The sequence below is a fragment of the Polypterus senegalus genome, chromosome 6, assembly GCF_016835505.1.
Source record: "Polypterus senegalus isolate Bchr_013 chromosome 6, ASM1683550v1, whole genome shotgun sequence".
Taxonomy (NCBI): Eukaryota; Metazoa; Chordata; class Cladistia; order Polypteriformes; family Polypteridae; genus Polypterus; species Polypterus senegalus.
The window spans coordinates 95,090,345-95,104,411 of record NC_053159.1 but is presented as its reverse complement, the minus strand read 5'-3'; the positions used below and the strand labels follow the sequence as shown (position 1 = coordinate 95,104,411).

The following is a 14,067-nucleotide window of genomic DNA, read 5'->3' as shown; positions in this document are numbered from 1 at the left end:
AAATTACCAATTTTACATTGTGTTTTCATGGATTAAGATTTTACACTGATTATCTCTTTATTAGCTATTTATTGCCATTAGTTTTGAGAATTAACTTGTTTTTTTTGTGATCAAATCTTTATTATCATTCAAATATCAAATCCAAAATAGATCTAGGATTCCATAATCATTTTAGGAATTAATTAAAACTAGCAAAAAAAACTGCCCTATACCCACCCCAGCCCTGTAAGAATATATCAAAACGGTTTGGCTAAAGTACCCCCAGAGACAGAGTGAGTGAGACATTACCTGCATGCAGACTGAGAAGGAGAGAAATGAAGGAATTAGCTTAGGATGAATTAGCTTCAATATTATCTATTGTAGATGTCTAACTAAACGTTTTGCAGCAATTTTGCGTGAGAATATATTACAATGTATTAAGGTGAAAGTTAGAAAAATCTACTCAATCTTTGTCACACTGCAAAAAGACTGTGATAATGGTAAGCGAGTATAGCAGGGTTTAATTTGGAGGAAGAGACAGAGGAGTTCATCATTTGCAAGTGTGGTGGTATCAACTGCTTCCAAATAGCTCAGGGGCAAACTGTTCACCCCACTGGACTTCTTTGGGCACATTGAATCAACAGGTTCTTTTAGAATCTACAATTGTTAACCAAAAAAAGAAATGAAGTTCAATATGGAAGTATTAGAATTTTATGAAAAAAGTAAAGTGTTGAACTCCAAAAAATTATTATTAATCAGAAGAGCATTGTTAGTAAAAATGTCCATTATATTTTTAATAGCTGGAATGGACATGCACACTTCACATCTTCTCAACTTTTAATGCTAATAGTTAACTGGAGACATGCTATGGAATCCTCGTGAAGTGGATCTCAATTTCAGTGTTTGTTTTTAAAAGCAGCTGCATTTAACTCAGACCTTGCATTAGATAGCATCAATTAATACTCTAGGGAAACCACACAATGGTACACTTTTTCCAAAGACAAGAGACGGGACTCTAAGTTCTTATATATTGCCTGCATTTACCCATAAAGCCAGTTGCTTATCTAGCTATAAAAGCATATATGATTCCTTTCACAGCCAACCTTATCTACATCCAAAGGGATTCCAACAGATTTTTTAATTTATGGCTATAAACTCCTTAAACACAGTAAACAGCGTTACGAAGACTGCTTTATCCTTAAGTTAGCAGGAATTAAATTGCCAGCAGGAAGGCACCTACTGATAAATTAAGCATGGGCAGGTTAAAGCAACATATCGCACAGTGGTGATCAAAGAGTGACTTCTATTAGAGAGGTTCGTAACCAGTGAATGAAAAATAAAAATATAGTCAGCCCCAGAATAAGGGCAATGACAAGGCCAAAAAAAAAAAAAAAAAACTTGGTAAAGGGGTTAAACAATTGGAAGGAATCAACCAAATTCAGATTAAAGGAAAATCTGCATAGCGAGTGATTCAAATGAGGAACACGATCACAGAGTGTTGTTACTTATGTCAGAAAGCTTGATGAGATACTGTGTTGGGCAATACATCATACATCTTGGTTAACATGTTAACAGAAACTATCTAGTTGATCAGACTACGCAACCAGTATTTTAGTTTGTAACATGTGGGGAGTAAGAAGTAATATTCCTCTCTTCTTAGAGCTGCACATTTAGAAAAAAAATCATAGGCTATCTCTAGATTTTACATACAAATCCACATATCTTTAGAACTGAAAATGAGAATGCACATGCTGAGGAGATTCTATTAAGTCTTTCAGTTGCAAAAGTAGTTCCACTTAATGCTGGAAACCATCTTGGTTAGGGTTTCTACAGAAGAGTAATTACAACACCTTTCTCAGTATTTCTAGGCAGTTTTACAATTTCGTAATTCTTATGGTGCCTATAATCTTCATAGTATGTTAGTTTTAAGTATAGCAATCTCCATCTGGTGGTGTTCCAAATTTATTGTCATGTAAAGAGACACTGGAGTGAAGAGTGCACCTCTTTTTTCATCTGGGTTTGCCTGGACTTCATACTGGACCTTATGGCTCACTGGTCTGTAAAGTCAGCCAGTCAGTCATATTCTAACCCATTTAGTGCTGAACAGGGATGCAAGGGACAAGGAGAAAACACACACACACCAGCCACACACTAGGGCCAATTTAGGATTGCCAATTCACCTAAACCCACACAGATATGGGGAGAACATGCCAACTCCACACACGGAAGACCCGGGACACCCTGTTATCCTTCCTGTGTAGCAAGAGCAATACCACTGTGCCACCGTGCCTCCCTGGTCTGTAAATTGAGCTTGGATATTGGTGTTAAGCAGATTGTTCATCATCTCCCAGAGATAAAAGTCTGACTCTCTGCCATCCAAGGCTTTGAGGACTTCTTTGGTGGAGTCAAAGGCTTCAGAATGGCTTCTATGTGCCAAGTGTGACATTTTACACTGTGGTCAGGTAAGTAAGGTATTCCAAACAGCTAATTAAGTAATTACAGTTGAGGGTTGAGATAATGAATGGGTTGAAAAGCATGGGAGGATGACAGCAAAAACACTATGGTGTCATTATGGACAACACGTTAAAAGATTGCTCTCTTGACTTATTCTTTGTTCAATGTGATTTCCAGTATCACAAGTAAGTTCTGTTTCATCTGCAGTACTCATGAATAAAAAGTTATTTTCATACCCTTAATTTGTACCCACTCTCTCAAAAAAACGTTACCTGATGCGTTTCTGCACTGCCAGATCTTTCTTTTCATCATCTGTGGTTTCAGGGCAGAACACACTTTTGTACAGACGTGTCATGATGTATTTTTCAACTTGATCCATAACCCGTTCCACACGTTCTGAAGAACCTGGAATAACGTTTTTTTTAAAAAACAAAAAGGTTACAAAAAGTGTTCCAAAACACGCTTAGTACTCACAAGGCAAATTGTTTCTGTATTAAAGGTATGAAGAGTCACACCAGAAATTACGAAGCAATGCTAATGTTCTTGATTGATTATGAAATAGTCACACAAAAACTACATTTATGTTTCACTTAAACACTACAAAGTTTCCCCAGAGTCTGCAGAAATAACAGTTACTAGAAGTATGATAATAGGTAGCTTGACATTCTTCACAAATAACACTAAAGAAAATTAATTTGTTGAGCTAGATGATTCATCTGTTTGAAAAAAAAGTCTGGTAAAAATTCTGACAATGTAAAAAACAAAAAAAATGTAGACATGAACTAATGGCAATAAAAGCTTGTAACTATTAGAATCTCTTGATGTCCACTTCTCCTGTACATGTTATTTTGAATAAAGACATCTCTGCTCAACACTGAGCTAGTTGTTTGCCTCCACAAGGGTATGCTATAATTATTTATATTTAAATGGCATTATGGTAATAATAAGTATCAATGAATGGTAAATTATCCCATCAGTAAATTAATATATTGTCTAAACATGAAATATCTTACAAACCAACTGAATACATCAGAATAGAAAAATGTTATGATACCTTACTTATATCCATTAATAACTGGATACCTTTGTATTCATTTCAATTTCGATAACAAATTCACAATGGTGAAAGGTGGAAGATCCCTCGAAAGTACAATTAATTGAATAATACTCAACCAACTGTGTTGGGGTGTGTCTTAGCAGGATATTTTTGTGGTTTAGTTTAATTTTTTTTTCTATACTTACTGTGCTAGTTCACTGTTGCCGATGCACACATGCACTTGCTTTAATGAGCTGATTGCCATTTAGTGGCGTGGCAAATGCATAACACAAGCTGGGTTTGTCAGTACTAATAAAAAGGAGATGGGCAGGTATGAAATTAGAAAAAGAAATTGGCAAAAGGAAATTGAGAAGTAAGCAAGAGCTTAAGAACAGCCAGAGCCAAGAAAACTCCATGATGGTTTCCATTAGATCAGAGAGAGATAGAGAGCGCGAGAGCAAGCGCTAAGTGCAAACTAACTAGGAGATGTCTGGATCTGCAGAATAACTAACAGAGCAGTGAAGGTGGAAGGCAGCTGGAATAGATTCCACAGTGCATTTTTATCAAAAATTAACTATTAAAACCATACCATTTTCTAAGCCTGCTTAATCCCAATCTGGGTTTGGAGGAGCTGGAGCCTAACCCAGCAAACATAGGGCAAAAAGCAGGAACAATCCCTGGACAGGATGATAGCCCATTGCAGAGTGAAGACACACACACACACACACACAAACACACAAAGCATGGCCAATTTAGTGTCAATAGTCCCCCCAATCTGTTTGTCTTTGCACTGTGGGAGGAAACTGGAGTACCCGGAGCAAACCCACGCAGACACAGGAAGGACGTGCAATTTTCACACAGGATGTGAACCCCAGTCTCGATACTTTGAGGAAGCAGCACTGCCACTGTGCCGCATAAATAAATTAAATTAACGATACGGCATGCACCTAGGAGTCAGATGAGGTGGCTCGGGCATCTGATCAGGATGCCTCCTGGACGCCTCCCTGGTGAGGTGTTCCGGGCACGTCCAACCGGGAGGAGGCCCCGGGAAAGACCCAGGACACGCTGGAGGGACTATGTCTCCCGGCTGGCCTGGGAATGCCTTGGGATTCTCCCGGAAGAGCTGGAAGAAGTGGCCAAGGAGAGGGAAGTCTGGGCCTCTCTGTTTAAGCTGCTACCCCTGCGACCTGACCACGGATAAGCGGAAGAGGATGGATGGATAGATGGCATGCACCCATACTAATGAATATTAAATAAGTAATATTTTGATTTGACAATGATTTTACATGATATAAATATTTTCCACCATTATTTATATATTTGTGGTTTACATATCATCTGAAAGTTTCTGCAATCTTTCATTAAGCTCTAAAAATATTCCCATTTAATTGTTCATGGCCAACTCACAAATAACAGAAACCCAAACGTCAAATTTGCAGATCTAAAGGGGCAATTGTAATCAATTACAAGATTTAAGATCTTGAGTGGAATCCATCCATCCCAAAAGGTTATGGCCTGAAAAAGAGGAAGAGTCTTCCAACCCTGCTGCCACAAAGATGAGGAATCCTTCCTTGTTGAAATTTACCATTGATTCAATACTAATTGAAGAAACAAGTAAACTGCACAAAAAAATCCACTCTATTATCCATTTCATTAAACTGCGTAATGTTGGTCCAATTAAAAGATGCACTTACATAGCAACAGATAAGCCAATGGCTGCCAAATAATAACCTAACATCTTTTGGTTGGAGAAGGAATCCAAGGAAATCAGGACAAAAAAAAAAAAACCTGTATAACAATGGGGATAGCAGACCTAATCTACAGTACAATGGAACAAAATCAGGGTCAGTGTGAGGACTGCAATAAAGTATGTGCCGTTACAGGTACAGTATCAGGTAAGAATTATATGCTTTCCTCTAAGCGGGCAGCATTAACAGCAGGGATTTTGCAAAGAATGATAAGAATATACTGTGCTGTATACTTTAACAAGATCCCAAAAAAAACCAGCAAAATAAATTAAGAGCTCACAACTTTCACAAAAACGTAAAAAGAAGTTAACTGGATGATGAATGCACTCAGATATTTGGGTGGGGAAACCTCTATTATTTTGCCATTTTAAAGTGCTGTTCTTTATATAGACACAGACAACTCATATTACTTGAGTAAATGAATAACACATACAGCAGACCACACATTTTTATGTAATTTGCTTTCAGATTATTGTACACCATTTTTTCAGTTGTCTTTAGATAGACAGATAGATAGATACTTTATTAATCCCAAGGGGAAATTCACAATACTATTATTATATAGTTATAAATTTTTTGTGAAGCAAGAAATATTAAAAATGATATAAAATATGTTACATGAACTTTTTCTGCTAAATAACTGCATATACTATTTAACTATGGTAATTTTCTACAACACTTCTATCACAGAATTTGAGGAACATAAAGTGGGAAATATTTACATTTTCCCGTATTCACCAGGTAGCACTGTGATCCCTGCAGCTAAAAGAGCTCTGTTACACCCTATTGGAGAAGCTGCTCTTCCGAAGAGGAGTTCATCAACTTGAGAAAAGATCAAAGTTATAAACTCATCCGGGGAAGGAAGAGGCAAAGATCCAGAGCAGGGATACAAGTGGGGTGGAAAGGATTTAGACCTGGCCTAACTCCATATAAGGAGAAATGTTTGATTGCTTTTATATAATTTCTATGAACTTGTACATCTCATAGCAAGTTATGGTGAGTTGAGGTATTATGACATTTTGGGTACTGTGGAAAACAGGCTTATGCCTCTTATTTCAGATGCTATTCTAATGCTGGATGGGTTTTATCAGGTTGAACTGAAGAGGCTCAAGGGGCACTGGAGATTTATATGAATGTACAATAGTGAAAAAGGAAGCGCAGTACAATTTAAACTAAATGTTTCATCTAGACATTAAACATGGTCTGAATTCATCACAGTTACTGTACAAGGAGATGAGTTACATCATCTTAGCCAAGTCACCAATGGAAATGGTTAACTCAATTTTCAATTTCTTAATGATAAATCATTATGAATTCTGGCAACATGGAAAGAAACATCTATCAGCATGTTCCATTTATGGACACTACAGGCTGGGCCCGCTAACGACTTTAAATATAAACCTACAATCTGAGCAGGACTGACTTCATCATACTTCCACCTACAGCCATGTTATTGACAGCAGCAATTCCCTAAAATATCCAAGCCAGAATATACAGTGAATTACACAATTCCTCTTTAAATGTACAGGTACAGCATAAGAGTTAATAAATGTGTGTACAAATCTTTTGTCATGCACAAAATTATGATGACTTTCAAGAAGATTGAATACTTTTGCATGCTACTGTATATATTTTAAAAAAATATATATAAGTATTTTTGAGCTTCTGTAAATTTCTGTTTCTCACTGGGTACAAATATATCTATTTTCATCTCAAAAATGTTCCAATTATGCAAACAGTACCACTTAAGGATTAGAGATGAAGGAAGTCTTGTATCTGTTAGCCTTAAAAAACTGACAGGATCTTGGTTTATCTGCCTCAATGCAATAATTCTGAGTGAATTATTGATTTACTGTTTTTATTAGTATTAAAATGCACATTTGCTGCTCATCTGATGATGATGATGATTAGCTAACTGAAGCCCATAATGAAATAGAAGGGACAGCTAATAAATAAATAGTAAAGATAAATGCCCTAGAGATTTTTCAACAGCCAATTGATTTTTAGCAATGTCATTCTATCTAATAAACATCATTAAACAAGTAGAGATTAGTACATAAAAGATCTGAAAGCATGTTCGAAAGCTGTAGGCAAAAGCTCTGTTTTTGAAATCAAAGAACTTTATTCTTGTAAAATTAGTTTTCCAATGATCAATTTTTGGAAATGGTAACATCTCTGGGGATTAAAATAATGTTAGAACACAACACTATGTTTTAATGCAAAATGGCTTGGGTTCTACCATGGCTTCATTGTAACAAGGTTATACTGCACATTTTATTCTTGGCTATATGTCTTAATTTGCTTTAGCAGTATGTAAGGGGGCAGGAGAGACACAGATATTTAATTAATATATTTTGCAAGTGACAATGCTCATAATAAATTCATGTTCCCAGAATTCCCAGCCATAAATAAGATAATTTCTGTCATCTGTTCCTTTCTCAGTAATGCATGAGAAGGACAAGAACAATGTAATGAACAACAGAGGGATAGTAAGAGGAAAGACTCAAGAGTATGAAAGAGGTTCAGAAAAAAAATACAAAAGCAGCTCCATCCTGCTACACAAAACAGCTTTATTTTGTCCTGTGAAGAAACCTAAAATGGTATGTGCAGGAGAGTCATTGCATCTTACATTACAATCTAGATATGAACAACATTTTCAGTGCATTTTGTCTTGTATATATTATTACTTGAATGTTTTCCATCAACTAAGCCTCATTCACTCATGTATATTTTGGCCTTAGCCATTTTACCTTTAAAATGCACCTGAAGCTTCTCTGCCACATTCTGATAGAAATCTTGTACATACTCAGATTGCTCTTCTGCACTCACTTCCTGCAAACCAAACAGTAAAATAATGGTTAGAGGAAGTGCATATATATAACATATTATGGCCGATAGACAGCGCTATAATCCGACATAATCAGACGCAGGAGGCACAAGTCCATGCACACGTGATTTATTTATAATTTCAGTGTCCCATCAAACACAAACACCCTATTTACTTTGTTTGATTTTTTCTTCTTCCTTTTTTCTCTCTGTCTTTTCTATTTCTCCTCCTCCTCCTCAGCAAGCTTCGTCTTCCTCCTCCAGACTCTGGCTCACCAAGTAGTGCCTGCAGGTCCCATATATAAAGCACCCGGAAGTGCTCCAGGTGTTTGATGACCTATTTCTGGCAGCACTTCCAGGTGTGGTGGAAGAGCTGCTCTCCAGGGCTCAGCAGCAGCAGCTGCAGCACCCCTGGTGGCACCCCCGGATCCACTGCAACCCAGGGCAAGTAATGCTCTGACCATGCTTGCTCCCCTAGTCCTTCCAGCGTGGAGGCATCCCAGCAAGGCAAGGATCCCGGCAGTCCACAATAATATATAAAATAATATAATTTTTCAGAGTATGAATATGAAATTCTCGAAGCTTGGCCACTGCAGTAATAGGCCCCACTCTAATATATTACTTAGACACCAGCATTGTTGGAAACTTTTTAAATAGGCAATATTGGTATTCATTGAGCATTTTATAACAAACAACCAGTATAGATAAAAAATGATTAAGAATTACTGCATAAACAGCACCTTGTGCCACTTTACTCAAGGTTTATGCCTTCTCTTTAAATCTTTACTAAAATAGTAATTCATTTGTTAAATATATTTTATCTTTAAAGGGTAAGAAGAAGCTAAATTTTATGTTTTGTTGATGCTCTATAGGAAGATTCTTTGAAAAATCCATGCTTATACTAACTGTAATGAAAATAAATAACTTATGCCCAACAGTTTAAATAATTTTAGATGCATGACCACAAGGGTTAAAACAGATTTCCACACAAGTAAATAGGTTCTGGCTGCTATCCAAATGTCCATAATTACCACAGCAGCTAAAGGTACAATTTGCCTGTGACCAGAATCCAGCTAATAAAGAGAACCTATCTGCATGACATCCCACTTGGACATATAATTGTAGCATCTTTATGCCGAATCTTACATTGAAATGCAAAATAAATGCCTTTTTTGCATGGGAAAGGTACTATATAAATAAAATATATTATTGTAAAAATGCTCCAATACTGGAAATGGATGAATTAACATTTTTTTTAGAATAGGTCAAACATTCACAGCCTAAAAATACTATACAGTTATGACTCCAGTGAAAACTGAGTTCCCTGTATGCATTTAAGATTTATGAAAATGCTTTCAAGAAAATAATTTACTCATTATTGCTGATAGGGCTTGAGTTAACACATTTAATGGCACTGTATTGATTACATAGAATCCTCAATGTCAAAAGCTATTTAGCTCATTGTATCTTTCTAATGCTTGCACTTTATCAGATGTTTTTTTTATAGGACATCCTTGAATTTGTCTATTTGAGAATATCAGTTATACACACACAGAGTTTCTGACTTATGCCTGATGCTGATGAAACTGGAGCCCATGTAACCTTGAACTGAACTAAGTGGATTTGTTATAACTTAAATATATTCTCAAAGCCATTTCTCTAAATAATGCTATCAAACTATCTGTATACTCTTTTGATAAAAGAAGCAGAATGAGAATAAATGATAAAAAAAGTCAAATTTGTAAATCTTCATACAGGAGATCCACCTAGCAGATAAACAATCGTTACAAATATAAGGCTGTCCATCCTAAAGACAGAGCTACAGACAAACAGAAACTTGCAAAAACAATGTTGTAGTAGTCACCTTCTTATTAGCCATTGTTTCAAGGAAAATACGACACTGCTTATGTATGTCCCGGCCAGGCTTTTGCAGGTTTTTCAGGAAGTCAATAAAGTCACGAGAAACCTTGTCTGTTTCCACACTGGACTGTCGACTGATAGATGGACTTGGCGCTTTTGCCTCCTGGGTCTCTAAACACACAAAGAAAAAAAAAAATTAAGCATCATTGTTAAACATTGTCTCATACATGAACAGTAACAGAAAGTTAAATTAACCAGTAGTTTAATTAACACTTTCTGTTTTTACATAAGAATAAACTGAGATTTTGAAGAGATAGTAAGGCATCAGTAAGCCAGTTCCTTTTATTGGCAATTTCTCATACACTTAAAAATGTATAGAATTTAATTTTAAAGATAACATTTGCCTCCTCAGAAAATTCTATTGGTAGTTTTCCATTAAAAGCCTCAATTTAAATATTTCAAACAAATAATTCTTACATGTCTGTATACAAACTTAAATTAAGTTTGCAATATAGCAAATGGCTACATGTCACTGCCTATAAAGATAAAGAAACATAACTTTCACAATGCCACTTAATACAATCTTGGCATTGGCTAGAAGACATAAAACTGCTTTGGACAAAGCAACAGTCTGCTGTATGACCCATTTATAGATGGATAACAGCATGAACCATTCTGACACACATCTATAACCAAGACAATATAGAATCAGAGTAAAAACAGAGAACCGAGATGAAAAACCCACAGACACGGGGAGAACATGTATACTCCACACACTGGTTCAAATCCAGAAAGTAGAATTTATAAGCCAGCAATGGTAACTCCTGCACCACTGTACCTCTGTGTAAGGATAACCAACAAAATTCATTCTCCTAGCATATGTAACATCTCACAATATTCAATATTGTTTGTTTATTTGCATCGAAATTCTAGCTTTACATCTAGTGAATGCACAGGCACTGGCGCTTAATATGCTATATTTTAGGCCTATGCTTACATAATATTGTTTAAGATATTTTTGCAATCATCACGGTTTACAAATATGGTAGGATGGTGGCACAACAGTAAGCACAGGGACCTAAGTTTGATTCCTGGCATGGCTGATGTCTGTGTGGAGTTCCTAAATTGTGGATTTTTCTGTGGGTGCTCCAGTTTCATCCCCCATCAATATGTACATTAGGTTAAGTGACATAATTAAAGCAAACTAGAATTAGTGAGTGGGTATTTGTCCTCAGTAATTGGTGAGGATTCCATTACAGTAGACTCCCATGAAGTTGCGGTTCAGAGTTTGCGGCCTCAGTCATTCGCAGATTTTTCCTTAAAACCTATCTAATATTTGTTAGCGGAAACTGAAAATATCCTCCTCGATTTTTATGGCTTTTATTGTGGCAATACTGCATTGTAGAGAGAACAGGAAGCAACTGTAGTGGAAAACATGGCTTGGTATGGTGAAAGTAGCCAATAGAATTTGAAACTGCAAATCCCAGCAGTCCCTGCAGTGGCTCTGATTGGTCTTCTGCTGAAGGTGCTGGGGATGTTAAGGTCAAAGGATGTCAGTGCGACTTTTAAAAAAGGGGCCCGTGACCAAAAGCAAAAATAAAGTTTTTGTAATTTGTGTTTCAAGTTCCTGTCTATCTGACTTCTGTTAGGTTAGCTGTACTTATTCATTTTGTCCTGGATCGTTTTGTGCGTCTGGATTGTCTGCCACCTGCCTGTGTACTGCAGGAGGACTGCAAGTGGATTCATGGCCAACCTGCAAAGAAAGGAACGCTTCTGAACCCGTTCACCCATCTTCACCATTTCAGGAACTACCGGTAGGACTATCTGTACATTCCCATTCAACGTGCGGATGTCTGGACTATCTATTTTCATCATTACATTTCATCCGTTGCCGTTTTTTCATGAACTTTTTCATGTGTGTTTTTTGTTTGTGGTTTGTTGTATTTAAAGTGTAATCGCTGTAAGGGGAACAGGGGTGGTATTGTTGTTTTCATTACATTCTTTTTTTGCTGTTTGATTACCGGTTAGCTTCGTTTTTGTCTGTTTGTGAGTGCGTGTGGGTTGGGTCAAGGCTGGGTGCATCCCTGGAATCTCCACCATAAAAATAAATAAATCACCGTCTTCTCGACGGTGTGAATCTTAGCAGCACCGGACCGCTACAGCGTTATTCATTTCTCCTTGCTGCTGATTGACTGTGATACATCTCCAGCTGAGTGTTCTTGTGTTTTCTGTTTACTTAAAAGCCTGAAGTGCAGCTGTCCTTTTTGGCTGATTGCTTTGTTTCTCTCTCCTCCCCCAGACATTCTCTGCACCTGTTGGGGGTTGTGCTCCGCTATGATGTTTGTATATTATTTAATCGATAACTAACTGCATACTGAGCTCGTTTTATTTCTGAAAGAGACATGTTTCTTTGAAGTGTTGAAGTGAATAAAGTTCCTGTCTCTACAATCTCCTGTGTTTCTGTGAACCAAGCATGACACCCTGCAGTACTGCAGCCTCACTGTCCCTGGGATTGAGCAGCTGCACTAGACTAGCCTGCAAGCATCGGCGCTTACCTCTGTGTGCTTGCGTGCAGTCAGTTTAAGCGCAGCTGTCTCAGTGATTTACTGAGTTTCATCCATGGCGTCAGTTGCACTTTGTACATATTGTTCCAGTAGTTTTTTAAACAGTTTTCACAGTTCATTAGCAGTGTGTAAAATGATCAGTGTTGCAGTAATTGTGATGCTCTTTGCATGAAAAAAAAATGTGTTCCATTAAAATTTCACTTTTTCTTTGTTAATTGTGACGTTTACTTAAAGTGCAGCAAAAAAGTATTTGGCGTCCAGGGATGCATTAACACTCAAATATGTGGCAGTTTAAGGGTTAAAGCCCCAAGATGCAGCCGAAACGAGCTGCACTGTCTAAGGCTTCTGGCACTGAAAACGCACTTGCATGAATTACAGTACATATAGCGGTAACATCGGTAATTTATATTCTAGCACTGCGGGAGACATAGCAGTACAGTATACAGGTTTACCTTTACATTCTTGAGGGTAAAGTATTAAAAGTAATGTGTGTTAAGTAGTTAGATTACTTTTTAAAGTAACAAGTAACTTATTATTAATATTTATTTTATTGAAGTAAAAATACCTGTGTTATTGTTATACCAGCAGCACTGGGTAGAAACAAATTTAACAAAATGCTACTCCTTTGTGGGCTCAGTATCATAACCATGCAGAAAGGAATGGGCAGTTTGCAATCCAGTAACAGAAACATATTAATAAAGTGTCAATTTAGTTTTTAACTAGCTATAAGCTATAGATACGTTAAAACAGTCTGATCGGGTGATCACACTGTAAATTATCAATGGCTCAGGTTGAGGATGTAAAAAGGGCACAAATGTTATTTACTTCACAGGACATGATTGACTAAATGCATTTAGAAAACACAAAAAAATTATCTTGTTTGGCTCAGTTTCTTGCCAGATTCATGAAGGTTCATATATGACCTTAGGATTTAATAAGAAATGCTGTCCAGTCAAATGTATAATCTCTCTATTATAATAAAAAAATCTTGGGTCAAGATGTGATCTTCTCGGAAGACACTTTAACGTCCTGTGAAACAAGGCAGTGAGACAAAAGGACAGCTGGTGTACAGACTTTTAAATGACCAACCCGCAGTGCGACAAGCAGAACACGCAGCTCGGCAGCAGCAAGCCAGCAGCTGATTCTTCCGCATCTCCTTCTTCTCAATGCGAGCGGCAGAGACGCGATGTGGCTGGCACTTTGCGCGCCCCAGGGGAGGGAGTAGGCAAGCGAAGCAAGCAGGGGGCAAAGCCCCCTAGTTTTCCATATAAAAAACATTGTTTTTAACCAATTGCATTTTACAATGATTAACTATATAACATTTAGTTACTTTTTTTTTTTACAATAATGATTAAATGAAGCCAAACTACTTTTAAAATTAACATTCCCCATACTTCTCAATAGATATTGACTCCATCTGGTTTTCGTTTTTTTAAGGATTCACAGCAGCCATTGAGGGTGTTTAATTCTCTTCTGCACAGTTTAATTACATTTGAGCATTTTGCCAAAGGGCAACTCCATAAGTGGACCTACACATATAATCGGCGGTTTTCAAGAAACCAGGTTTCTACCTTAACCGGGTTACTCTCCTTATCTGGTT

At 37.1% G+C, this 14,067-nt stretch overlaps 1 protein-coding gene across 6 annotated transcripts in view; it reads right to left on the bottom strand.

Annotated features, from left to right (window-relative positions):
* Nucleotides 1-14,067, bottom strand: part of rabgef1 (RAB guanine nucleotide exchange factor (GEF) 1) — a 92,725-nt gene that overhangs the window by 14,614 nt on the left and 64,044 nt on the right. For all 6 annotated transcript variants that reach the window (XM_039756557.1, XM_039756559.1, XM_039756560.1 and 3 more), the window contains 3 exons: nucleotides 9,908-10,074; nucleotides 7,968-8,049; nucleotides 2,706-2,838 (listed from right to left, as the gene is read on the bottom strand). In XM_039756557.1, coding sequence (XP_039612491.1) covers nucleotides 2,706-2,838; nucleotides 7,968-8,049; nucleotides 9,908-10,074 — 382 coding nt within the window. The remainder of the gene's footprint in view (nucleotides 1-2,705; nucleotides 2,839-7,967; nucleotides 8,050-9,907; nucleotides 10,075-14,067) is intronic.